The sequence below is a fragment of the Penaeus monodon genome, chromosome 42, assembly GCF_015228065.2.
Source record: "Penaeus monodon isolate SGIC_2016 chromosome 42, NSTDA_Pmon_1, whole genome shotgun sequence".
In the NCBI taxonomy this organism is placed as follows: Eukaryota; Metazoa; Arthropoda; class Malacostraca; order Decapoda; family Penaeidae; genus Penaeus; species Penaeus monodon.
Genome location: NC_051427.1, coordinates 16,672,645 through 16,697,644, shown reverse-complemented (window position 1 = coordinate 16,697,644; position 25,000 = coordinate 16,672,645). Strand labels below are relative to the sequence as shown.

The window sequence follows — 25,000 nt, the reverse complement described above, 5'->3', positions numbered from 1 at the left end:
GCTGCTGCTGCCACTGCTACTGTTGCTACTACTACTTCTACTCCTACTTCTACCTCTACCTCTACCTCTACCTCTACCTCTACCATTACAGTTACTGCCGCTACTATTACTACTAATGATGCTACTATTGTTGTTGTTGTTATTATTATTATTACTATTATTATTTTTATTATTACTATTATTATTATTATTATTATTATTATTATTATTATTATTATTATTATCAGCACTACTACTAGTAGTAGTACTAATAATAATAATAATAATAATAATACGACAACAGTTGTGACTACTACTACTACTGCTATTAAAATTATTTTTACTACTACTGCTACGACACTAAAAGTACTTCAAATACTATTACTGCTACTTATACCAAGCGCATGCGGCGCTTGGTATAAAATAGAGAGAATGATTACCTAAATAGGTAACACCGGCACTCTCCGTGGAAAGGAACTAGGGACCCTACCACGTACTCACTCCAAGAGCATCACAACATGAAAGCTACAGTTAAGTATCATGCTGTGACCACGGCGGGTCAAACATGAACCTACCGTTAAAAAAAAATAAATAAATAAAATAAAAATACTGCACTAAAAGTATTTCGAATGCTATTATTACCATTGCTACTACTACTGTTATCACTGCGACTGTTACAACTACTGCTGTTGCTAGGGCCCGAGGTTAGGCGAAGCAGGCAAACGGGAAGGATGGTGGCATCGCAAACGAGAAAGGGAAAAAATCTTCGGTGTGACCTCCTCCTGTTACAGCCGTGTCCAGAGGCAGGAAATTGATTTACTGATATTTTACAGGACACGATAACCTCTGCTTTCCCCCACCTATCCTCCCTTCACTGATCTCCCAACCTATCAGACAACCTTACAGAATCCCACACTTTCTGCTTCAACAACCTATTCTCTTTCCTCAAACGCACTTACCACACCCTTACCACACCCGACCCTTACCCTTTCACTCACCAATTCCTTTGCCCAGCTTAGACAACTAATCACTAACTCAACCACCCTTCCCTAACATTAACTATAGTACTACATGACCTTAGATGTCTAGCACATTTTTCTTGCTTTTAATCATTAACAATTAATTAACCAGGACACGATACAGGCTGAGAAATAAGAATTTGATGTTTGCCTGTTAGAAGTCCGCAAATATTCATAAATTGAAGAAACAATTTTTAAAAAATAATGGAATCCACATTTTTGTATAGCAAAGATCCCAGAATCAAGCTTAGTTAGATGACGAAATTCAAATTGTTTCTTGATTTCCCAGATTAGCAAGAGCATTGTCAGACCTGTGTTCCACATTTGCCGTAAAAAAATAATGATAAATAAAAAAATGAAAAAAAAAAAAAAAAAATATATATATATATATATAATATAATACAATATATATAATAAAAAGAATATATATATGCCCTAAAAGTTTCCCAAATTTGGCATAAGAAAAAAAAAAGTTTTCCATTTGCCATGAAAAAACGATAACTTGTGTAAAACCCTACAGAAAATCTGCCCAAATATAGGGGGGATAGATAGTTTTGAGAATCGTCCTACCTCCTGTAGGACCTTGTAATCCCTAAGGCTTAGTCATCATTAGTAAGATAATATTGAAATCAAATTACATATAATAAATAAGGATTTATAATATACATTGAGTACTTTCGAAGTGTCTAGACAGATTTCCACCCAACACATTTGAAACGATGCTTCGCCAAGTGAGGCTTTGGATGAGGGTAATCACGGGAGGTCTTGCAGGAGGAAGCAATGCTCTCGTGCACAACTGTGCCTCTTCCAGAACAAATCAGCATAACATTTGTACAAGCTGTGGATAAATACTAATGTTTGTATGGTACTACATTACCACAATAACTTTAGTCTCCGTAGTGAAAGTCTCAAAATATTTTGTTTGTGAAAAATAAGAATCCATACAAGCATTTTCAGGGTATTCGTTCAGTGCTTTGTTTCGAATTTTGTATCACTGATCTCATGCTCCAATCCATTCAAATGATACGTAGTACGAGAATGTAAACAAACAGGAGAGGCCTCGTTTGCTGCCATCAAAAATGGTGCTGGCAACTGTTCATTATGTGTAGAGGGCATTGGAACAAGTTTGCCTCAGACTACCCCAAAGTCCTCCACCAAGTGACAGATAGATGATTGTTACAAGATTACCTAGAACTTATGACATTCTCCGCTGATGCCATCTTGTGAATCGAGTGAAAATTGCCTGACGTGCCACCTTGGTGTGAAAACGGCCTAAGCCATGAAAACCACCTGACGTCAATTGTGATAGAAGAATATGGGACTTTGGTAAATTATGTTAGGCTCCCAACAGCTGGCTTATCACTGATGTGAAACACTGCTGCGTTATGCAAGTTTTTTTTTTTTTCTGAAATAAGATATCGAGGTCAAAGTCATGCAGATTCTGTGAGTGTATGAGCACGGTAATTGGTGGTAAAATTAACTGCGGGTGGGGGTGGGGGGGAGTCAACTAAAATTATGCTTAGGTCGTAAGGATTATCAGGATGTCCGTTATCATTGATGTTGGTGGTGATGATTATGATAATCATAATGATAGTTGTAATAATGTAGTAGTGCTGGTAATGATGATAATAATACTGTTATTATTGTTGCATTTGTTATTGTTATTTTTTATTGTTATTATTATTATTGTTCTTGCTGCTGTTGTTACTACTACTACTATACTACTACTACTACTACTACTACTACCACTACTACTATTAATATTAATACTATTGCTACTATTACCACCGTTATTATCATTTCATGTTGCGATTATTATTATTAGTAGTAGTAGTAGTAGTGTTATTATTATTATTATTATTATTATTATTATTATTATTGTTATTATTATTGCTTATGTTGTTGCTGTTATCATTGTTGTTATCATTTATGTCGTTATTATCATTACTATAATTATCGTTATTGCAATTATTATTGTTATTAATTATTATGAAATATTCTTATTGTTTCAGTATATTTTTGTTTATTATTTTTTATTATTATTACTGGTAGTTATAATATTAAAATAATAATTAGTAGTAGTAGTAGTAGTATTCGATTACCAATTTTGTTGCTATAGATATTGTTTAGTTAATAGTAACATTATTATTATTATTCCTATTGTTATTTCACCATTCAACTTTTTTATCCACTGATCGTTTATTCTGATAAGTAAATAATCTTATCAGAGTGTGGTTACGTCAGGTGAGCAAACGCCTTATCATGTCACTAGAACTTTCCAGGTGAAACGCCGAATTGTTGTTGAAGTTGTATATTGAACAAAGTGATGCCCTTTGTGTATGGTGTCCGTTGGTCTTTTGCTCTTTTATCTTTCGGTTAGTCTTTTTCTCTCTCTCTTTATTGTTTTTTCTCTCTCTCTTTTGTATACGTCATTCAACAGCTGTATCAGTCTCTCTCTCTCTCTCTCTCTCTCTCTCTCTCTCTCTCTCTCTCTCTCTCTCTCTCTCTCTATATATATATATATATATATATATATATATATATATATATATATATATATATATATATATATACATACATATATACATACATACATACATATATATATATATATATATATATATATATATATATATATATATGTATGTTTATATACGCGCACGAGCGCGCACGCACGCACACACACACACACACACACACACACACACACACACACACACACACACACACACACACACACACACACACACACACACACACACATATATGTGTATGAATATATATATATATATATATATATATATATATATATATATATATATATATATATATTGCTTTTTATTTAGATATGTATGCGTACATGCATGTGTATATACATTGTATATATACTATATACAAATGTATGTATATGTTATTTAACTGAAATCAAATAAATATTTATTTAATGCGTCCAGATAGAAGTTAACCGACTTCACTTGTTCCCAAGGTTGAATGTGTTTATCACTGAGGATTTTTACGCGCTCCGTGGTGAAGGCCTGTCACACTTGATCTAAAGGGATTGGCGGTACGAGAGTGAAAGTGTCCAGCATTTTAGTTGCAAAAGGCATATTGGCCTGTACTCTGCACGCGATCGAGCTATAGTCGCCTTGTTTTTTGTCTGGTCAGAAGCTGATCCTGCTTCCATAGCCAAGAACCTGATTGGTCGATACACAATATTCGTTTATTCGCGGTCACTTTAAGAATAACGAACTTTTGAAATTAGGTAATTTCGGACCATTAGTTCTTTAAATGTTTAAACGTGAATTGCATTCAGGTCAAGGACAAGGATAAAAGCATGCTCGAGTGCAGCCGTTTCATTAGTCCATTGTTATTGTTTATTTTTAGCAAATATAAATGAATATAAACAAATGTGATCAAGCAACTGCTAGCTGAGGACTTGTTGATACGATTGGCATGGCATCCGTGAAGTGGTTGCTCTGCCGACCTCTCCTCTGCATGGGGTCTGTTGATAGGATATTGCCAAATACATGACTGTTAGGCATATAAATAGTCTATGTAAAATATAGCCACTACTTGGTGTCTTCAGTGTTTAGTTCCATTTGTTTATTTATATTTGGCATAAAACAAGGAAAAAATGAATGGACTGCCTTGGAATATTACCCATATCTTCGACTGGAATACGAACTATATTTAATAGGTTAAACCATCCTCCCCAGAGTTGCAGTGATCCGAAATATTTAAGATCTGTACGTTCCCTGCTTTAGGTATTATCTTAGTTATATAATAAGTTGTGCATTGTAGCAAAATAGTAACATACAGGATACCAATATGACCCCTGAACGAGAGAGCGAGCCCACAAAATTTGGAGTGGTAAAGGCAACTTAGGTTTTTATAACAAGCGCAGAGAAGATCGTTTCCGTGAAGTGTTATATACGACTGCAAAAGTTTTCACGTTTATCCACGAACCTAGGTCACTCCGGGTATGAAACCGGAGTGCCAGTGCTAAACCACCCTTGCCACATAACGTTTGTCCAGTTGTGTGCGTGTGCGTGAGGTGGGGGAGGGGGCATTATCCAATTCGTTTACACAGTTATCAAGCTCAATTTGTAGTGAAGGAAGTAAATTGCTATTTATGAGAGTTATTACCAATTAAGATGAGCAGTTTGCGATGTAAAATTACTTTTATGTTGCATATGAACTAATCGCCTTTGTGGAAACGACCTTTATCTAAATCGTTGAATAACCTAGCCCTCTTACATAACGTCACTACACACCACGTTTAAACACTTATAGAACATCACATCTGTCTTTTTGTCACCGTTATATGGGTATTTTCTTGAACGATTTTCCCTATAACAATTCATTGTGGCAAATGTAGAAAATGCATGAATGAACATTATCTAATAGATTTACAAGGCAAACGAAGTTGTGGAGTCATTTTCTCAATCATAACTTTTGATTTTGTTTTTTCTCTTTCTATATTATTCTATGGTGAACGTAGATTACACAGCGTTGCCAAGATACGTTTGTATTTGACAGCATTTTTATGTAAGATTTTTGTAATAATAATAATGGTAATGATCAACATTATGACGGTCATGATGAATAATGATTGTAATTATGGTAATGATAATGATATTAATAGTAATGATATTGATAATGAGGATAATAGTAAAAATTATTAAAATTGTAATAATAATAGTAATGTAAATGATAATATTAGTAATATTGATATTGATGGTGATATTATTGGGGAGGAGGAGGAGGATAATCATAATAATGATACATTTTTTAATCATTTTGATGATAATTATGAAATACATGATATCAGCACGGAGAGGCTACAGCGTGTTTGGACACCCAAGCGCCTTCCTCACTGGGTGTCACGATAAGCGTTGTGAACTATCGATCCCGTCTCTTATCGTTTCCATTTGGGTGCTGAAAGGGATTCGATTCGACATATCGATCGTCTTGCTGTTCATGTCGGTGAGTCAAGCGTCGAGAGTTTTTGGGTTATTTATTTATTTAGTGGTTAATTTGTTTAATCGGTTTGTTGGTGGGAATGAAAATTGATTGTGGTTTGTACTTTCGGAGTTCCTGGTTCGGTAGGTCAGGTCGTTAGAAATGCTTGCGGCTGCGTTCATTTGCACTAATTATTTATTTGTTCGTTTGTTTCACTGGGAGAGAGAAAATGCCATTGTACAGCGTTGAGGAGAATTATCAAAGTTGTCAGAGGTTAACCCCGTCCATCTTGTTGGTGTTATCAGCATAGATAACATCACTCATCCAAACCGTTTCGAAATTAGAGAAGTTCAGGTTAGGTTCCCTAATACTTACACGCGCGCGCGCTCGTGCCCACACTCGCTCGTACGTTATTGATTATTTGATTTCCAGATAAACAACATTGTATGCAGATCGTTTGCCTGTTATGCCATTGTAGTTTAGACCCACTGGAATTACTGTTATGTGTTAATAAGAAATGTGTTTTTCCCCCTAGATTGAAATGCAAAACTATGTCTTGCCCTTGTCTTTCCACTCTCAAGCCAAATCATAAAATATTTGTTAATTCTCATTTTGCAGCGTAATAAAGCAACTTGGGTGGTCTTGAGCAAACCAGTTTAAGCTGATTCGAGACTCCATTGACTGTTCTGCTATCGGTCACGAAAATCGGGCATGACGTCACTTAAAAACAACATACTGTGCGATAATGGTATATTAATTGAAACTATTTAAGAAGACTTTAACAAAATTTAGTTGTAAGTAATTTCAAATGATATAACAATTTTTGGAAATGGCTATGCATATACGACCACGGTGTCACTAGTCTTCTCCTTATATTTGAGATTTAAAATCCCCTTGCTTAGAGAACTAAAATTTACCCGCAGGAGATTTTAGAAAATCCTGTTACTTACATATGTCTGTAATGAAGTGATACTGATAGACAAAGTGTCCGAGAGACGGCTGAGAAGTGAAACATCTGTGGGAAGTTGTCTCAAAGTGGGTTATCTTTATCATTTAGTCTTATGGAATAGTAAAAAAAAAATGTGTATATATATAGTTTAAGATAAAGAATGCCCAAAATAAATTGAGTACATGTGTGACAATCAATAATAATTCTATGTATAGAGTTTCATTGACTTTTTTTTTTTTTTTTTTTATATCCGTAGAAGACTTCTTATAAAGTTGAAATGATAATATCACAATGACTCAGCACTTGAGGAAGGGGGGGGTCTAAAGATGCACGTCGATTCTGATACTTTCGGCTGCAACAGAAGAGGGTATCGAGGCGTTCACTAATTGTTGTTATTGGTGGTGGTGTTTGTTGGTGGGTGTTGTTGTTGGTGTTGCTGTTGGTGGTGGAGGTGCTGTTATTGTTTTGGTGGTGGTGGTGTTGCTGTTGGTGGTGGAGGTGTTGTTTTTGGTGGTGGTGGTGTTATTGTTGGGGTGGAGGTGCTGTTATTGTTGTTGGTGTTGCTGTTGGTGGTGGAGGTGTTGTTTTTGGTGGTGGTGGTGTTATTGTTGGTGTTGCTGTTGGTGGTGGAGGTGCTGTTATTGTTGTTTTTGGTGGTGTTGGTGTTTTGTTTTTGTGTTGGTGTTGTTTAGATAATATTTGAGGTTTTTGAAAGTTGTTGCTTGTTTGAAATTTATTTTGAAATTTAAGTTGCATGATTTATTATTTTTTTTATATGTTATACTTTTATTTTATAATTTTATAATTATTTATTGTGTCATTAGTTAATGTGTTTTAATACATGTAATAGATTTTTTTAATAATGATATCATGAAACGTTGATAAATTATAATTCATTGTGTATTAATATTGGCCTCTGCGAATTGATACATGCATTATATTTATTCATATATGCACGTGCTATATTTGGACTGTTCATATAATCCAGGTATTCATATGTAGTTGTGGTTTTCCTTTGCACTTCTTACTGGAGACTCATAACTTAAAAGTCGAATTCCTTACAGCTCTGAGAAAAGTGTGCGCGCTGTGATTTGGGATATATATTAGGGTGGAGGAATCAATGGCCACAAGGACGGGATGTCTCTGGCTTTTTTGTTTTTCTCTCTTTCTCTTCCCTTCTCTCTCTCTCTCTCTCTCTCTCTCTCTCTCTCTTCTCTCATCTTTCTGTCCCGCCCCCCTTCCCTCTCTATCTCTCAATCTCCCTGTCTTTCATCTTTTTTTCTCCTCTTTCTCTCTCTTTCCCCGGTATCTCTCTCTTGTCTCTATTTTTCTCCTCTTTTTCTCTCTCAGTCTCTCTACTTCCCTCCCTCCTTCCCTTTCATTCTCTCTTTCTCGTTCTCCTCTCCCTCTGTCTCCTCTCCCCTCTCTCTTTTTCTTCTCTCACTCTATCTCTCTCTCCCCTCCCCTCTCTCTTTCACACATACACACACAGAAAGATGAAAGGAAAGACTTGATGAAGCTTCAAGTTCATTTCATGGTAAACTAAGGCAAACTCTCTCTCTCTCTTCTCTTCTCTTCTCTTCTCTTCTCTTCTCTTCTCTCTCTTCTCTTCTCTTCTCTTCTCTTCTCTCTCTCTCTCTCTCTCTCTCTCTCTCTCTCTCTCTCTCTCTCTCTCTGCTGTGTGGCGCAGTGGTAGCTTGCAATCTTACTGACCCGCGTTCAGTTCCCGCGCATCGCCAGTAGATGGTAACCCCGACCAAAAATCTAGGAGGACACTTAGACAGATATATGACATTTGAAATACGTTGACAGCATACACAGGAAAGCAATAGGCACACTGATTCACGTAAGAAATCAAATCGCTAATGTGCAAACTAGCATAATTAACTATCGTTCCTTTTTTGGGATTCAGCTAACAAAATCCAGATGCAGAAAGTATAAACATTACAAAACTTTGCTGCAAGAGTTGCATTAGGTAATATTAGTAACATCACATTCCCCGCATATACAAAAACTATTTTGATTGCAGTTCTGATACAGATGTTTTCATTCATAAATTCATTCATGGGAATTATCCACAATGGATATTTCCCATGCAAACTGTGGGGAACACATCAGGTGTCCAAACACGTCAGGTAAATTCTCTTTTTGTCAAACCATCACATACGGAAGCGAACACGATAAATTCAAATACGTGGTCCCAAGATTTGCAACAGGTAATATTATTGACATTGCCAGCTCTTGTAATTTCAAAACGAAATTAAAAGAATGCCTCTTCAATAGCCAAGTGGAAATTCTCTCTCTCTCTCTCTCTCTCTCTCTCTCTCTCTCTCTCTCTCTCTCTCTTCCTCTCTCTCTCTCTCCTCTCCTCTGCACGAGAGATGGAAAGAAATAGTGATAATGAGTAAAATGCGTCATCATAACGTCACACGAACACTGGCCAATCGCAAGCAATAACGTCACACATACCCCGTCCGTAGACCAGTTTTATCAGTGTACAGGTCGTAACCAGTTTATTGATTTGAAGTGTCTTTGATAAAGCTCAAAGATTTACCACATGATAAGAGCTTTTCGGATGACTGATAAAACTTATTGTTTTTATATAAAGTTTATATATATAGAGAGAGAGACCGACAGAGACAGAGACAGAGATATCGTGCTAGTCTCGATACCGTCAAAACTTCAACATCATTTTATGACAGAACGTCCCTCGACCTTTTGTCACATCAACATTTCACTATGTAGTCAGTTTTTAATAAGCCAGTAATAATGATGATGACAATAATGATGGTAATAGTTATAATGATGATAGTAATGATTATGACTAATTATAGTAGTTGTCTCTCTGCGAGACAACCCTGGGTGGAGGAGGCCTGTGGGACGACCTAGGAGATCATGGCTTGGGCAGCTCGACGAGGCCTGACGCGAGGAATTAGAGATGCGCCGTGTTCCTGCCTGGAGACTCGCCTCGAGGGATCCTCGTGGCTGGAAGCGAAGGGTGGATGCGGCCATGCGCCCCCGTCGGCGTTAGCCCCTTGATGATGATGATTGTAGTAGTAGTAATAATGGTATTGATAGTAGTAATGATAGTACTAGTAGTAAAAATAATGATAATAATGATAAAGGCAATAGTAATAGTAAGGTTCGTACTATATACGTATCTATGTATGAATGTTGATATGATAAGGTGAAAAAATAAGATATACTGATCGCAATTCCGTTCCAAAAACTGCCCTGTCCCCAGTGTAGTCTGCGTGCAGAGGGACGGAAGGGTAGTATATGGTATAACAGTGTAACACGAACTCTTGGTAACGCTATCCTGTGGCTGTTCGACAATGGACAGTGTAAGAATTGTTATTGTTCTCTCTCTTTCTCTCTCTCTCTCTCTCTCTCTCTCTCTCTCTCTCTCTCTCTCTCTCTCTCTCTCTCTCTCTCTCTCTCTCGCTCTCTTTCGTTGTCTCTCCTTCGGCGCGGAGTGAGAGCGGTATCGGAAGAGGTCGGCCAAGTGCTAATATATCTCATTTTTTTTCTTCTTCCTCTTCTTTTCTTCTTCTTCCTCTTTTTCTTGTACATGTTGCTCTTCCCCCTCCTCTTTCTTCTTCTTCTTTTAGTTCTTCTTTTTCTTGTGCTGATTGTTCTTGTTCTTATTATATCTCTTCTCTTCCTCCTATTTCTTTTTCTCCTTAATGTTTTTCTTATCTTGGGTTTATTTTTTGTCTTTTTTCTTCCTCATCTTTTCCTTTTCTTTTATTTTCTCCTTCGTTTCCTCCTTTGCTTACATTTGTTTCTGTTGTTCTTCGTCTTCTTTTCCTCCCCTTTCTCCTCCGTATTTTGCGTCGTCTGCTTTCTCTTTTTCTTCTGCTCCTCCTTGTCGTTGTTCTTTTGCTGCTTATTATTTTTCATTTGCCTCTTCTTGTCCTTATTCTGCTTCTTCTTTTCTTCTTCTTCTTCTTCTTCTTCTTCTTCTTCTTTTCTTCTTCATCGTCTTATGGGCACTTGTAGAGTCCTTCACACAATTTCAAAGCAAGTACTTTATTTATTTATTTAATTTTATATTTATTTATTTTACTTATTTATTTATTTTTTTTGGCTCTATATTACGAAAGTTGCACTATGTCCACCAGTAATTGCATCATATTCCAATTGTTATCGCTACCATTATCCTTATCTACTCAACAGTTATCATCAACAACTACAATTGTTGTTATGATAATTCCCTAACTGGCACCTCTCATTCATTCTGTTATTGAGGGCAGTGGGTAATTATAAGTGGAAAATAGAACAGAGAGAAAAGAATGATAGAGGGTTGAAGGAAGGTACTAGATATAGGGAGAAAAAGAGATAGGTACACTGTCAGACAGAGAAAGGGGAGAGAGAAAAGGGGAAAAGAGGAGGGAAGAAAGAGAAAGGGGGGGAGGGACAGTCATGGGCAGAGACAGTGAGTTCCCAGTTATGTTTTGTACGAAAGTTGGTGTTAGCGGATGTTTGCGTTGGCAAAGGTAGTGCGCTGTCTTGACGCCCCCCCCCCCCACCCCACCCTTTCTCTCCGTTTCCCTTCCCAATTCCCCCCTCTCCCAACCCTTCTTTCCCTTCCCTTCCCATCCCTTCCCAAACTCCTCCCCTCACCCTCCCCTCCAACCCCCTTCCCTTCCTAATTTCCTCCTCTTTTCTTCCCTCTGTTTCCCTCCCCTCCGTTTGCTTCCGAATCCCCTCCCCTTCCAAAACTCTTCCTTACCTGCCTTCCTAATTTCCTCCCCTTTTCTTCCCTCCCTTCCACTTCCCTTTTCTTCCCTCCCTTCCCCTTTCCTTTTCCCTCCCTTCCCTGCCCTTTTTCTTCCCTCCCTTCCCTTTCCTTTTCTTCCCTCCCTTCCCTGCCCCACCTCCCCTCACTCTAACCGCACACACACCTAGTTATTTTTCTGAGCATGTCTGCTTGTTAAAGTCGAAGTAGGGTGGAAAAAAATAGACGGGGGAGGCCCGCATCGGTGTGCTGTACATAGTCTATTTTATTTCTGTTATTTTTTACCTTACTAGTTTGATGGAAAAAAAAATAGAAATATGAGATTTTCGTGGACAGACCACATCTTCCTGGGTTTGGGGGTCTTTCCGTATAGGCCTACAGAGCTTCCTGGATATATAGTTTAGATTACCGGGGAGGTTTGCTTGTGAGATTTGCGAAGTTCTAGCATCGCCCGGGCCCTTCATATGTGGCCCGGCCTACCGGGGAGGGAAATATGAGATAAACACTGACAAATAAAATCGGAGTGGGGAGAGAGAGAGAGAGAGAGGGCGAAAGCGAGAGAAAGGGAGAGAGCAAACAGATTCTCCAGCCAAAAGATTCAAACCCATTTTTATTCCTCTCCATGTACTCAAAAAAAGAAAGACGAAGAAGAAGAAAAGGCCTCTGCCATTGCCCCACCCCCCCTTCTGCCCTTCTCGAGATGTTCGCGAGGCCGTAGCTGCTCTTATCACGGTTCACTGATTATCATATTGATAAGCTTACGGTCAGCAGAAGCCTTGGGTAGTATGTAGCTTAAGATCATAATATTTTTGTAACTTCGGCAGCGAGCTTGGGTAATGTTATAAGACCTCATATTTTTTTTTTTTTTTTTTTTTTTTTTCTTTTTATTTGAAAAAGAGATTTCTATATGGTAGGTGATTGAGTCATATAACTGTCTGGAGTAATTTTCGAACTGTTTTTTTCGGAAGAAAAGAAGAAGGATGATTGTTTTTGTGGTGAAATAAACCTATAACGTCGATGGAATTTACAGCTTTTGCTTGGTACTTGAAAGAGGAATATGAGTATTTAAGAGAAGGGAGGTCGAAAAAACAGAAGTAAGCGTGTGTAATTAAGTCGCTTAATTTGATATTACAGTGTAATTGTTGGTGTCTTATACTGCAGGGTGTGAGTAATTAAAGAGGGTGTTGAGGGGAAAAGAAGTGTAAGACAGTGATGGAATTTTAAGCTTATATTTAAATGATTTACATGGAATGTGTGTGTGTGTGTTGGGGGAGTTAATGTAGTATTAATGATGTATGTTAGGCCTTTTTTGTAACATCGAAACCCCTAACACTTCGTTACACTTTGATACATCCTTAGGCATGTTTATATAAACATAGGTATAAATATATTGAAAGAGAAAGAGAGAGAGAGAGAGAGAAAGGTGATGAAAAAATGAATGGCATGTTATACCGTAATACGAACAGCACATCACTGTTTATTGTATAATAAAACTGATTCACCTTCCTAAAATGAAAAAGTGACCAGTTCTCCAATTACGTACCAATTTGCCCCACCACGAACGTGACGACGCCAGAGATATCCGCTCAAGGTCTATATAAGCACTTATATTTATACTAATGTAGACCTTAGTCCCGGTCGGTTGTCCTCGGCCGCGAGCGCATATGCCCCCCCCCCCTGACCCCCCCCGCAGGAAATTCCCGGAAACTCGGGAGAACCGGGGAATCTGGAAATACCTGGCGTGCGTGGCGTGTGTTTGGTGTGTGCTTGCTTGACTGAAAGCGCTTCTCGAGTTGTGAAGAGATGAAAGGTGGGGTTGCAAGGTGTGGACCTCCCTTTTCTTCTTCGTTTTCTTCTTCTTCGTCTTCCTGGGTAAGGTAAAGCCTTGCCTCAGGGTTCAAGGTGTTTGGGCCAGTCGGTTGGAATTCTTGCAGAGGTGGAGGCTTCATTGCCTGGGGGGGGGGGGTTCTCTCTCTCTCTCTCTCTCTCTCTCTCTCTCTCTCTCTCTCTCTCTCTCTCTCTCTCTCTCTCTCTCTCTCTCTCTCTCTCTCTCTCTCTCTCTCTCTCTTTCTCTCTCTATCTCCTTCCTTTTTTTACTGACTCTTGCAATTAGTTCTCGTGTTTAGTATTTTTATTTCAGTTACATGAGTAATTTCTTCCCCAAGGTAATAAGCCCTTAATTCTTAAATATGCGTACAAGTTGGATTTATTTTGCTTTATTTTATAAGTACATATTTAGAAAAGGACTCAGTTGCCCGAATCGTGTTATGGTAATGTGTGATTTAGGTTTATTCTGTGAAGCAGTGTGTGAAGCAGGTAAGCCCGTAGTATCTAGGCATGTCCATAGGTATCATGTATATAGCGATTAAAGTTTTCAACTCGCACGTCCCTGCGCTTTAAACCTTCAAGACAATGTGCCGTTTCACCCCAAGACCTGCCAGGCTTTCATTGATCTCCCCCAGTGTGCGCGGGGCAGGCGATGACCTTGGCAACCGAAGCTTCATTTGTCCGCGTCATTGTGCGTCCTGTGTATTTGCTCGGCCTTGAGGGTTCCAGGTGCGGAAAGGGGGGGGGAGACGAAGTGTCTGGCTCACCTAGTCACCTGAGCCATCTTAGGTGTCATTTTATTGATTATTTAATTTATTTCTTATTGTCGTCGTTTAATGCGTGTGTTTTTCTTTGTTTCAATTATCTTCCTGGATATGGTAGTTTGTGATTTCATTAACACTTCTTGATATGTTGTTGCCGCTATTGTTCTTGTGTTATGGTATTGTTTTAATTCTGTTATTGCTGTTAATTTTGTTGTATTGCCATTTTTAACAGTCCATCTTTTGTGGATATTTTTCCACGTTCCTGTGCACTTACGACTGCAGTTTCGAAACACCTTAGTGTCAATAGATATAGTAGAATACACAAATTGTTACGCATATATAGATATAATAGCCAAAGAAAAAAAAATATTTTGATAAGGAGGCATGTGTTTCATCTTAATCGTGACTGACGTGCAGCAGCAGGTTCAGCAAAAGCCTCACGCAAGAGCAGCATTACCCGGGTTCCGGGCAACGCCCTCCTGAACAGCTTTCCTCCCAAGCGCTTTGCAAGGCAGACGCTTTCCTTTTAAAGCTTTTGGGAGGCTCCTTTCCAAGCTTTTAGTAGACATTTTCCCTTCAGAGCAAAACAGACATTCCCTTTCAGTTCGTTTGCGGCGCACGCTTCCTTTGAAGTCATGTCAGCCGCAACACGGAGAAAGTACATGGTATGTTGCGGGTCATGCGAATTTATTAAGGCTTTGGAACGGTTGAGTCACAGGTGAAATTCAGGCAGATTAGCCGAAACGGTTACGAGGAGGAACCGTGGAATGTAATCATCTTTTGACATCTTTCCCTTTCCGTAATTTCTTTTTCAATATATATATATATATATATATATATATATATATATATATATATATATATATATATATATATAATACATACATACATACAATATACATATGTTATATGTTATATTTATTTTGTAACATATATTATTATACAAAACAAAAAATACTAATCAGGCTCGATATTTGTATTTTTAAGTATATGCAGTGTGGTGTGTTGTTTGTTTGTCATTGTCTTGTTCCAACTCCCACCGCGTCCGTTTTTTTTCTCTCCCTCCCCGCTTTCGTTCCTCCCTTTGTGTCCTCCTCTCACTCAGACAGTCAGAGAATCACACCCGATCAGTATATCCCGATATGGATTCAGATTGGCGCGACCTCACCTATCTATCAGCGGATAAGATACGGAATCTGATCGGTTTCAGTGGGAAGGCGCCGTAATAAAGGTCAGCCAGTGAGGCACTAAGGTGTATTTGCATGTCTAACCTAATTCTTCTTCGTTCTGTCTCGTTTAGGGTAAAATTCCCCTTCTCACTTTATTCGGTTGATGTGGGCTGGGGTTTAGTTTTTTTATGTTGACTTTGGAGATAAGGGTGTATGAATCCAAGTTGTAGTCCATTTTCTGTACTTTTTTTGTTTCACTTTCTTTCCGTTTTGTCTGTGATGCAAAATTATTGCAATATAAATTATATTTGTAGCTGATGAGAGAGAGACAGAGACAGAGACAGAGAGATATGCCATGTATATGGAGCCAGCAAACGAGACCGCCTGCTCCTACATTGTAGCAATAGCGTAGCTTGGCATTATATACTTTATGGGTTATTGTGTTATGCATTTAAAAACCTTTATTCGTTTTATAAATATTAAACCTGTAAAACTCTAATAAGGTCAGTTTATCATGTTATGTTAACAAATTACTTTTTCATGTCTCACCAACGTTGCTTATTTGCCAGGTAAATTATTTTCAGTTATTTTTGTGCGTGAAAATTATTTTAACGTGTTGACTTTATCATCATTACTATGATTACTGCATTAGTATTGTTATTGTTCACCGACCATCGTATCTGATCTCTCTCCTCTCTTTTTTCTCCTTACCTCCCTTTTTATCTCTCTCTCTTTTTCTGTCTTTCTCGTGTGTATGTATGTATGTTTTTATATTACTATTATCTGTATTACAAAATATAGAGTTATCACCTAACATTTTAGTTTTTTTGTTTACACCCACTACCTTTTACATATTATTTCCATAATTGTATAAACACTTATGTATTTTCGCGAGGCAAGGGTGGGTGTTTGTTGACGTGCAGAGTAATCAAGCGCCGATCGATTCAGAGGCAAGTAAAAGGAAGTAATTTCGAAGATACGCGAGGGGGTCGACCCTGACTGCGCGCTTGGGTGGGAGACTGAGGTGGTAGGAGGAGGAGGAGGGATTAGCAAATAAAGAATAAAGCAGAATCGTGAGTGGAAAGTCTTAGATAAATAATGATGTGTCCACTTGCTTATTTTTTTTTGTTCAGGCACATAGACAGTTAGGCATCTCAACGTGCTTACAAATAGAGAATCAGGCAAAGCAAAAGGTAGAAAGAGACAGGACACAGTTATCAACCCTCCACGCCAAAATAATAACAAATTAATAGATGAAATTGGAAGAAAATAAACAAAACATTTTATCGTATACACTCAAATGACTAGGATGTAACAACAATACGGTTTAGACCTTCAAAGAGCAGGTAAGGTTCGCCCAAGGTCGCATGGCATCGCAAGCAACCAAGAGTCTTTGGCGGGAAATTCTGGCTCACGTGGTCAGCAAGCGCAGTCAGTTGAATGAACAGGTGGATTTCGGTATTTTCTGTGTGTGTGTGTCTTTTCTATGATTATGTGTGTATAAGATTGTGTTTTGTTTCGGATCTTTTGCGTGAGACAGCTTGTGAAAATTTGTGTTAAGAGTAGATTACCGTTGTGTCTATATATTTAGTCGTAGTCTGTTCCTTTTTTGGTGGGAGGGCTTCACATGTTGATACTACTTTTGCCATTATTTTTTCTTTTCTTTTTATCGCGTATATTATCGATTTTGTTAAGATTAGAAAGAAACTCGACACATGAAACTAGTCTTTAGTAAAATTACCACAGGTTAATTGTCTGAAAGTAAAATCGGTATGTAATAAATTCCTCCACGGGCGAACCCCTTTGGCTGGCGATGATTATGAGTGACGATGCACAATTCTCTCCCCCTTTCGGGAACATTCTCGAAGCTCCTGGTGATTCCTCGTTAGATCATGATGAGGATCGTGTCTTTTCGTGGCAAAGGATCATCGAAGTGAGTTTATTCTCGGACTCGAATTGGGCTCGACCGAGAACAGGAGCTGGTGCAGGTTTTGTGTGATTATCCAAGGAAGATGAAGTTGTAAGGAGAGGGAGTGTGTGTGTGTGTTAGCGCTCGTAAGGGTGACGCGGCACATTTGGCTGGGTCTCTCTCTCTCTCTCTCTCTCTCTCTCTCTCTCTCTCTCTCCTCTCTCTCTCTCTCTCTCTCTCTCTCTCTCTCTCTCTTCTCTCTCTCTCCTCTCTCTCTCTCTCTCTCTTCTCTTCTCTCTCTCTTCCTCTCCTCTCTCTCTTTTCTCTTCCTCTCCCTCCCCCTCCTCTCCTTTCCTCTCTTCTCTCTCTCTCCGTCTCTCCCTTTCTTCTTCTGCATCTTCCCCCCCCCGCTCTCCTCTCTCTCTCTCTCTCTCTCTCTCTCTCTCTCTCTGCCTCCCTCTCCCTCCCTCCCTCTCCTCTCTTCCTCCTTTCCTCCCTTTCCCTCTCCTTTTCTCTATCTCCCTCCTGTCCCCCTCCCTCTCTATTTCTTGCTGTCTCTCTCTCTCCCTTCCTCCCTCCCTCCCCCCTCTCCCTCTCCTCTCTCTCTCTTTCTCTTTCTTTCTCTTTTTCACAGTCTCTCTCTCATTCTTCCTCCCCCTCCCATGACTCTCCTCTCCCTTTCCCTCCCTCCCTCTCTTAATAACCCTTCTCCATTCCTCGCCCTCCTCCCCCATCCCTCTCCTCTCATTCCCTTGTCCCTTCACCCTGATTCTGCCAAATTTCAGGGCCCCTCCCTTAACCTTGCACAATCTGTCCTTAACGCGCGCGCCTCGTCCTCGCTCCGTGCCCGCAATGTCAACGATTCCGCGGTCTTCTTTCTCCCTGATGTTGAAGCACCCTCGAAAGTACAGCCATGCATTCGGACACAACGGGACCGCTCTTTCACGCGACACGAGTGGATCGGTTCAGCCGCTTTAGGGACTCGGAGTGTTTAGATGCGGTGCTGTCATGCTTTTCGATTGTGATGTAGCAGTGCGCTAGCCTGGGCTTGTGTGCGTGTGACATGCGGCTGTTTGAGAATGACTTCAAAGGAATGTTGGGAGTATTGGATACGCACGCGCACAGATACACATGCATTAATATTAGACGCACGTACGCACATGCAATATATATATATATATATATATATATATAATATATATATATATATATATATATATATATATATATATATATATATATATATATATATATATATATATTTTATATGTGTGTGTGTGTCTGTCTGTCGTCTCTCTCTCTCTCTCTCTCTCTCTCTCTCTCTTCTCTTTCTCTCTCTTCTCTCTCTCTCTCTTCTTCTCTCTCTCTCTCTCTCTCTCTCTCTCTCTTTTCCTCTCTCTCTCTCTCTCTCTCTCTCTCTCTCTCTCTCTCTCTCTCCACCCCACACACACACACACACACACACACACACACACACACACACACACACACACACACACAGAGAGAGAGAGAGAGAGAGAGAGAGAGAGAGGGAGGAAAAGCAAAAAAATCTCGTGACAGAAAATGAAAGACAGAGCCGCCAGCGCCCGTAGTGGGATTTCGGCGAATTTCAGAAGGATGGCACGCAGGGGACTCTCCTGCGTGGCGTCCCTGAGTCAGCTGTCCCTCTTTCTGCCCCTGACCGTCCGTCCCTCTTTCTCTCCCCACTGTTTCCCTCTCTCTTCCTTTCCCTCCTTTCTCTGTCTTTGACCTTTCATTAATGGGCAGATCCAGTTGTAAACGAATGAAAATTTCCAAGTCACGGTGACACTCCCGACGCGTTACAATATCGAGGTGATGAAGCAAGTGGCAATTTTGTTTGATCTTTTGATATTGCCTTTGAGGTTTATTTGTTTTTTGTTTGTCTTGTTTTCTTGATTTTTTTTACTCTTTTTGACGTTTTTAATAGTATTATGTGTTTTTTCCCCTATTTATGTACCTCTCTCTCTCTCTCTCTCTCTCTCTCTCTCTCTCTCTCTCTCTCCCCCCCTCCCTCCCTCCCTCCCTCCCTCCTCCCTCCCTCCCTCCCTTCCCTCCCTCCCTCCCCTCCCTCCCTCCTCCTATCTCCTCCCCTCTCCCTTCTCCCCCTCTCCCCCTCCTTCCCTCTCCCCCCTCCCACCCTCTCCTCCCTCTCCCCCCATATATCCTCATCTCCATTTTCGCCCTATTATCACCATCTTTCTCGTTATTATTAATTTTTATCATTATCCTCATATTGCCATCAACGTCTTATGGGCAGTTGAAGCTGCGGTCATGACCATGGCTCTGTGTATTACTCCCTAAGTCATTATTGACAGTGCTGTGTCGTACAACATTTCTTTTTCGGGTTATAACATTGCTTATTCGAAGTGCGTTCAGAGGTCGACATCATTGGGCGTGCTGTGTCATGGTTACCGGCGCCGTATTATCTGTGAGTCATTTCAGTCTTGGCCTCCTCTTTTCTTTTTTTTCTTTTTGTTGTCCTTCTTCTCCTCTCTCTTCGTCTCCTCCTTCTACTCCGCCTACTGCTACTACTACTACTACTACTACTACTACTACTACTACTACTACTACTACTACTACTACTATATACTACTACTACTAATTACCGTCCTCTTATTGCCATTCATTTTTATTATTTTTAGACTAGTAGTAGTAGTAGTAAATTATAATGGTTATGATAATAACAATAACTTTCGCTATTATCATCATCAGTATAATTATTATTACTGTTATGAAGTTGCTGATATTGTTGTTGTTGCTGTCAATGGTGATAAAGCGAATGCCACTTGTCCCTTGTGATGCGATTACGACAGTATTTTTCTTTTATATTCCTCAAGAGGTTATTGTTTGTCTTTTTGATTATTGGTATACTTCATTGGAATATGGGATGGATAAATATTAATAGCATCATTAGTGTAGTTACACCAGGAGAAACGAATACTGTCCAGGTACCCTTTGAATTTTAACGTTACAAATCCGTCCATTTACAAGCTTGTGGATGCAGAAATGGAAACATGAAGATAGTGTACACAGTTGGTCGCAGATTTAAACGGGAAATGTGAAGGGAAAAATGAATTATAAATAGTAAAAAAAAAAAAAAAGCTTTTCCGTCTTGCATGTAGAATATACTTCAAAAGATCAATATTTCCAGCTCAGTTAACAATAGCCGAGGGTCAGTGTCCGTTGGAGCGTCAGAGTTATTGTTTACATTCATCAGCTGATGGCAAGGCTTGGTAGGTCAGGGTCACCTCGGAACACGGGCACCGAGGAAGGATGCTTGCTTACTGGCAGTGCATGCGGGCTGGGGAACGCGGCAACACTGGGGATGATGACGAGGGAAGCGTTACTCTCTCTCTATCTATCTATCTATCTATCTCCCCCTCCCCCTCTCCCTCTTCCTCTCCCCCCCTCTCTCTGTCTCCTCCTCCTCCTCTCCCTCCCCTCCTCCTCCCTTTCTCTCTCCTCTCCCCTCTCTCCCTTTCTCTCCTCTCTCTCTCTCCTCTCTCTCTCTCTCTCCATCTCTCTCTCCCCTCTCTCCTCTCCTCTCCCCTCTCCTCTCTCTCCCTCTCTCTCTCCTCGCTCTCTCTCTCTCTCTCTCCTCTCTCCCCTCTCTCTCTCCCCCCTCCCCCCTCTTTTGTCTCTCTCCTTCCCTCTCCCCTCATCCTCTCCTCCCTCTCTCTCCTCGCTTTCTCTCTTTTCCTCTCTCTCTCTCTTTCTCTCCTCTCCCCCCTCTCTCCTCCCTCCTCTCTCTCTCTCTCCTCCCCCTCCCTCTCTCTCTCTCTCTCTCTCTCTCTCTCTCTCTCTCTCTCTCTCTCTCTCTCTCTCTCTCTCTCTCTCTCTCTCTCTCTCTCTCTCTTGCTTCTCTCAGGATCATATGTGAAATCATGACAATTCATATTACATGGTAACTTCTCGAAAAAGAATTGTGTTCTTTCAAGTTCTCAGAATTCACTGTCATTTTGAACCAGTCAGTTTTGTGGCTTTGTTAAGTAAGAGATATTAATGACAGGCGTCTTTGTGTTTATGCATTTGTTTGTTTTGACATTGCGCCTTTCTGCTTCAGCAGGTTAACAGGATCATTTAGCGGCCTATTCGCCAAAAAAGTATAATTTTCATCAAGTTTATGCTTTGATCCTTAGATATACATTCCATTCATTTAAATCTATTAATAGGCATTTTAGTTACTTCTTGCCAAAACCTCGCCCTCCCCCGATTCATCCCCACCTAACACTAAGAAACATAAATTTAAAACAGGTTAATTGCCCCTGCTGTAGCTTCTGCTGCCAGGATGCGCCTAGAATAATAAAAAGTACATTAAAAGCACATTACATTGATGGCATTCCGTGAACGCAAATGAAATGAAACTGCCCGTCAATCGTCACGGTTTGATTTCATTTCTCCTCTGGCAGTGGGTCATCACTGGAAGCCATTGAAAGGAAGAATTGGAAGAATTGACTAGGAAGCTTCGACACCGTGAGACAGCATTATCATATCAGAGATAACCTCTAGAATCATATTTATCCGGTTTGTAAGTTTAGCAAGTCACTTTCACTTCTTTCATTCCTTTCATTTCCTTCACTTCATATTTACAATTTTCATCCCTTTTGTTCCTCCTCTTCATTATCTGAATATAACTATATGGCACAAATGATAGTGATACTTCATGTGTAAACTCATCATACTTGAAATTGCCACGTTATTCTGAACGTTTTCTCTCTCTCTCCGTTTCTCTCTCTCTCTCTCTCTCTCTCTCTCTCTCTCTCTCTCTCTCTCTCTCTCTCTCTCTCTCTCTCTCTCTCGAAGCGTGTTTTTCAAGAGATTGTGATGACTCTCTTGATTATGTTTATATGATTATTAAAAGTCGGAGAGGAGGTTGATTTTTGTTGTTTGTTTGTTTGTTTTTCATACAAAACAACTAGTTCGAGATAATATTTTAAGCAATTTCAGCATGCAAGAGCAGCAAACATCTCAGTAAGTCATTTTGGGGACAAATCTGCGGCAGTTTTTCAATCTTCCCAACAAGCCATATTGAAAATCTGCGGCAGTTTTTCAATCTTCCCAACAAGCCATATTGAGAAGGCGAAAAGAAATTGATCAAAAAAAGACATTTTAGAGACAAATAAACCCCTTTGGTCTGGTGAGAAGTAAGATTTCTCAGTCTTGGAAGATGTATGAAAGCGGGTCCAAATAAGTCGCCAAATTTCTGGGAAAGTTCGTTATGAAGATGATCGGGGGGTTTTATTTCTACATTTGGTCATTAACTGTATCCGAAAAACATCTCGAAAACAGACAATTAGTGCGATAACTTTGCTTGTTTACTCGCACATAAACTCGCCTTGTTATTCATGCATACTTTTTCTTCAACAGGAATTTGCGTGAAGACACGAAATGAAGAGAAGAAGAAGGTGTTTATCAACGTGTGCACCTCCGAGGCCATTCCAGCCCCGGAAGACATCACCGACCAAGAGCTGATCGCTATCTTGGAATCCGACAAGCCGTCAGATTTTCGCGTCCCGATGTCCATTGGCCAGCTGCACGAGGAGAAGGATAAGTGTAGGTGGTGTGTGTGTGTGTGTGTGTGTGTGTGTGTGTGTGTGTGTGTGTGTGTGTGTGTGTGTGTGTGTGTGTGTGTGTGTGTGTGTGTGTGTGTGTGTGTGTTCATCTTGTAATACAATACCGTTTGGATTTTTATTGTAAAAAATAAAATCCCCTCACCTTGATTACTCTGCAATATATCTTCCACATTAAATTTTGCAAATAAAAACCACCCAACACACATTGATGGATCGGGAATAGATTTTAAGTTGCCCCGCGCGGAAGGTATGTTTCCCTATCAGAGAAAACCATTTAAAAGATATCAAAGGCGTCCTCCTCATTAATGATAATTATCTGAATAATAGCGTCGACTTAATTGACAGCTGGCGAGGTGTGTTTGGCTTACGATGTGGTTATAAATCCGGAATTTTTCACCAAGATGACAGACAATCCTCTCTTCCATAATTTCTTCATGATTGCAACTATGGAAGGAATCGAGGAAAAATACACTATGGCCTTGGACAAAAATGGTGAGGTTTTGTTGTTGCTGTTTTTTTTTTTATTATTAATCTTTTTTTTTTTTATTTTTTTTTTTTTATTTTTTATTACTATCATCATCATTATTGTTATTGTTAAAGTAATTATTATTATTAATAATGATGATTTATATTATTATTATTGTTGTTGTTTTGTTTATTTTCATTGTTATCATATTATTTGTAATATTATCATCATAATTTTTTTATTATTGTTGATTTTTGGTACTTTACTTCACTAGTAAGTCTTTTTCATGTGGACATCTCTTCCTCCTCCTCCCCTTTCTGTTCGCAACCTTTCATTTTTCCCCCTTTTTTTTCCACATTTTCCCTTTTTTCATTCATACAAATTTCATATGCTTGTTTCCCTTTTGTGTAATTTCTCACTTTCTTGCTTTTCTTTTTCACTTCTTATTTATTTTCACTTTCTCCTCTCTTCTTATTTATCCACTGTCTTTTTGTTTTGTTTTTCTCTCTTCCATTATTCGCTTACTTCGATTCTTCTGTCTTTTACTTTCCTCTTATCCCGTTCTGTCTGTCATCTCATGTTTCTTCCTTTTTTTCTTCCTTCTCCCTTCGTCCCATTCTTTCTTTCCCTCCTCATTCTTCTCTTTTTCACCCATTTCTGTTTATCCTTTCCTTAAAAAAAAATCTACCTTTTATTTCTCATTTTTTATGCCTTTCCTTTCTGCCTTTTCCACTCTTATCTTTATCATTTATCTAAACTGCTCTTTTCTTCTCCCCTGAGAAGTGATGTTGCTAGAAATTGACATTGTTGAAATCATTATTCACTTTTGCCCATTTCTTGTTAGTATTTTGCTAGACTTGCCTCATTAATAAGTTTTTAGGATAGTTTCTGGGATCAAAGAACATGTTGTCTGTTGGAATCTGGAGTGCATATCATCCAGGATCCTCATTATATTTTATTTTGTCGTGTACACTGATTTTTTTTAAGGGAGTGTATAAACAAAAATAGGTAAATGGGTAAATTAACAGATATCGATTCCACTACCTGGTCAAGAATTAACATTACATTGATTACTCTGCAGGTTGGACAGTACTGAAAAACAAGAAATACCATGGAACAGTGCCAGAACAGACAGTGAGGACCTCAGTGCCATTGGTCCAAGAATTAAGTGGAGTCCGTCACTGGAAACCAGAGGATGTGAAGTCAGCCACAAGTTCCTCCTCAATAAAGGTAGTGCCAGAGAAACCTCTGATAACAGAGCTGTCATCCAAAGCCATAGAAGATAACTCCAAAGAGAAGAAGAAAATAGTGCCAAAATACACACTGAGGAAGACGGGAGATGAGCAGAAAAAAAGTTTGGAGGCTGAGGTTTCCCTACCAAAGATGGTGAGTTTAGGTTTGTTTGCAGTGTTTGTTAAGTGTCTTCAGATCAGTAACAATTTTGGTTTGCATATTTTTGCAAAAACGATGTCTTTTCACATTCATCAATTATTACAGATTTTTAATTAGTCATTTGTGGTCAGCAAACATTCATTGTGTCATCATCAAATTCAGGAGCATAATAAGACTCCCGTGGATGGACTGCAATGTTAGCATTACAACCAGAAATTCACAAGTGCAA

General features: G+C 39.2%; 1 protein-coding gene across 1 annotated transcript in view; it reads left to right on the top strand.

Moving 5' to 3' along the window:
• LOC119599349 (PIH1 domain-containing protein 1-like) overlaps positions 1 to 25,000 on the top strand; it is a gene marked incomplete in the record, with an annotated part of 38,626 nt that overhangs the window by 5,414 nt on the left and 8,212 nt on the right. Inside the window, 3 exon segments of the mRNA XM_037949105.1 lie at positions 22,708 to 22,893; positions 23,259 to 23,405; positions 24,461 to 24,765. Coding sequence (XP_037805033.1) covers positions 22,708 to 22,893; positions 23,259 to 23,405; positions 24,461 to 24,765 — 638 coding nt within the window.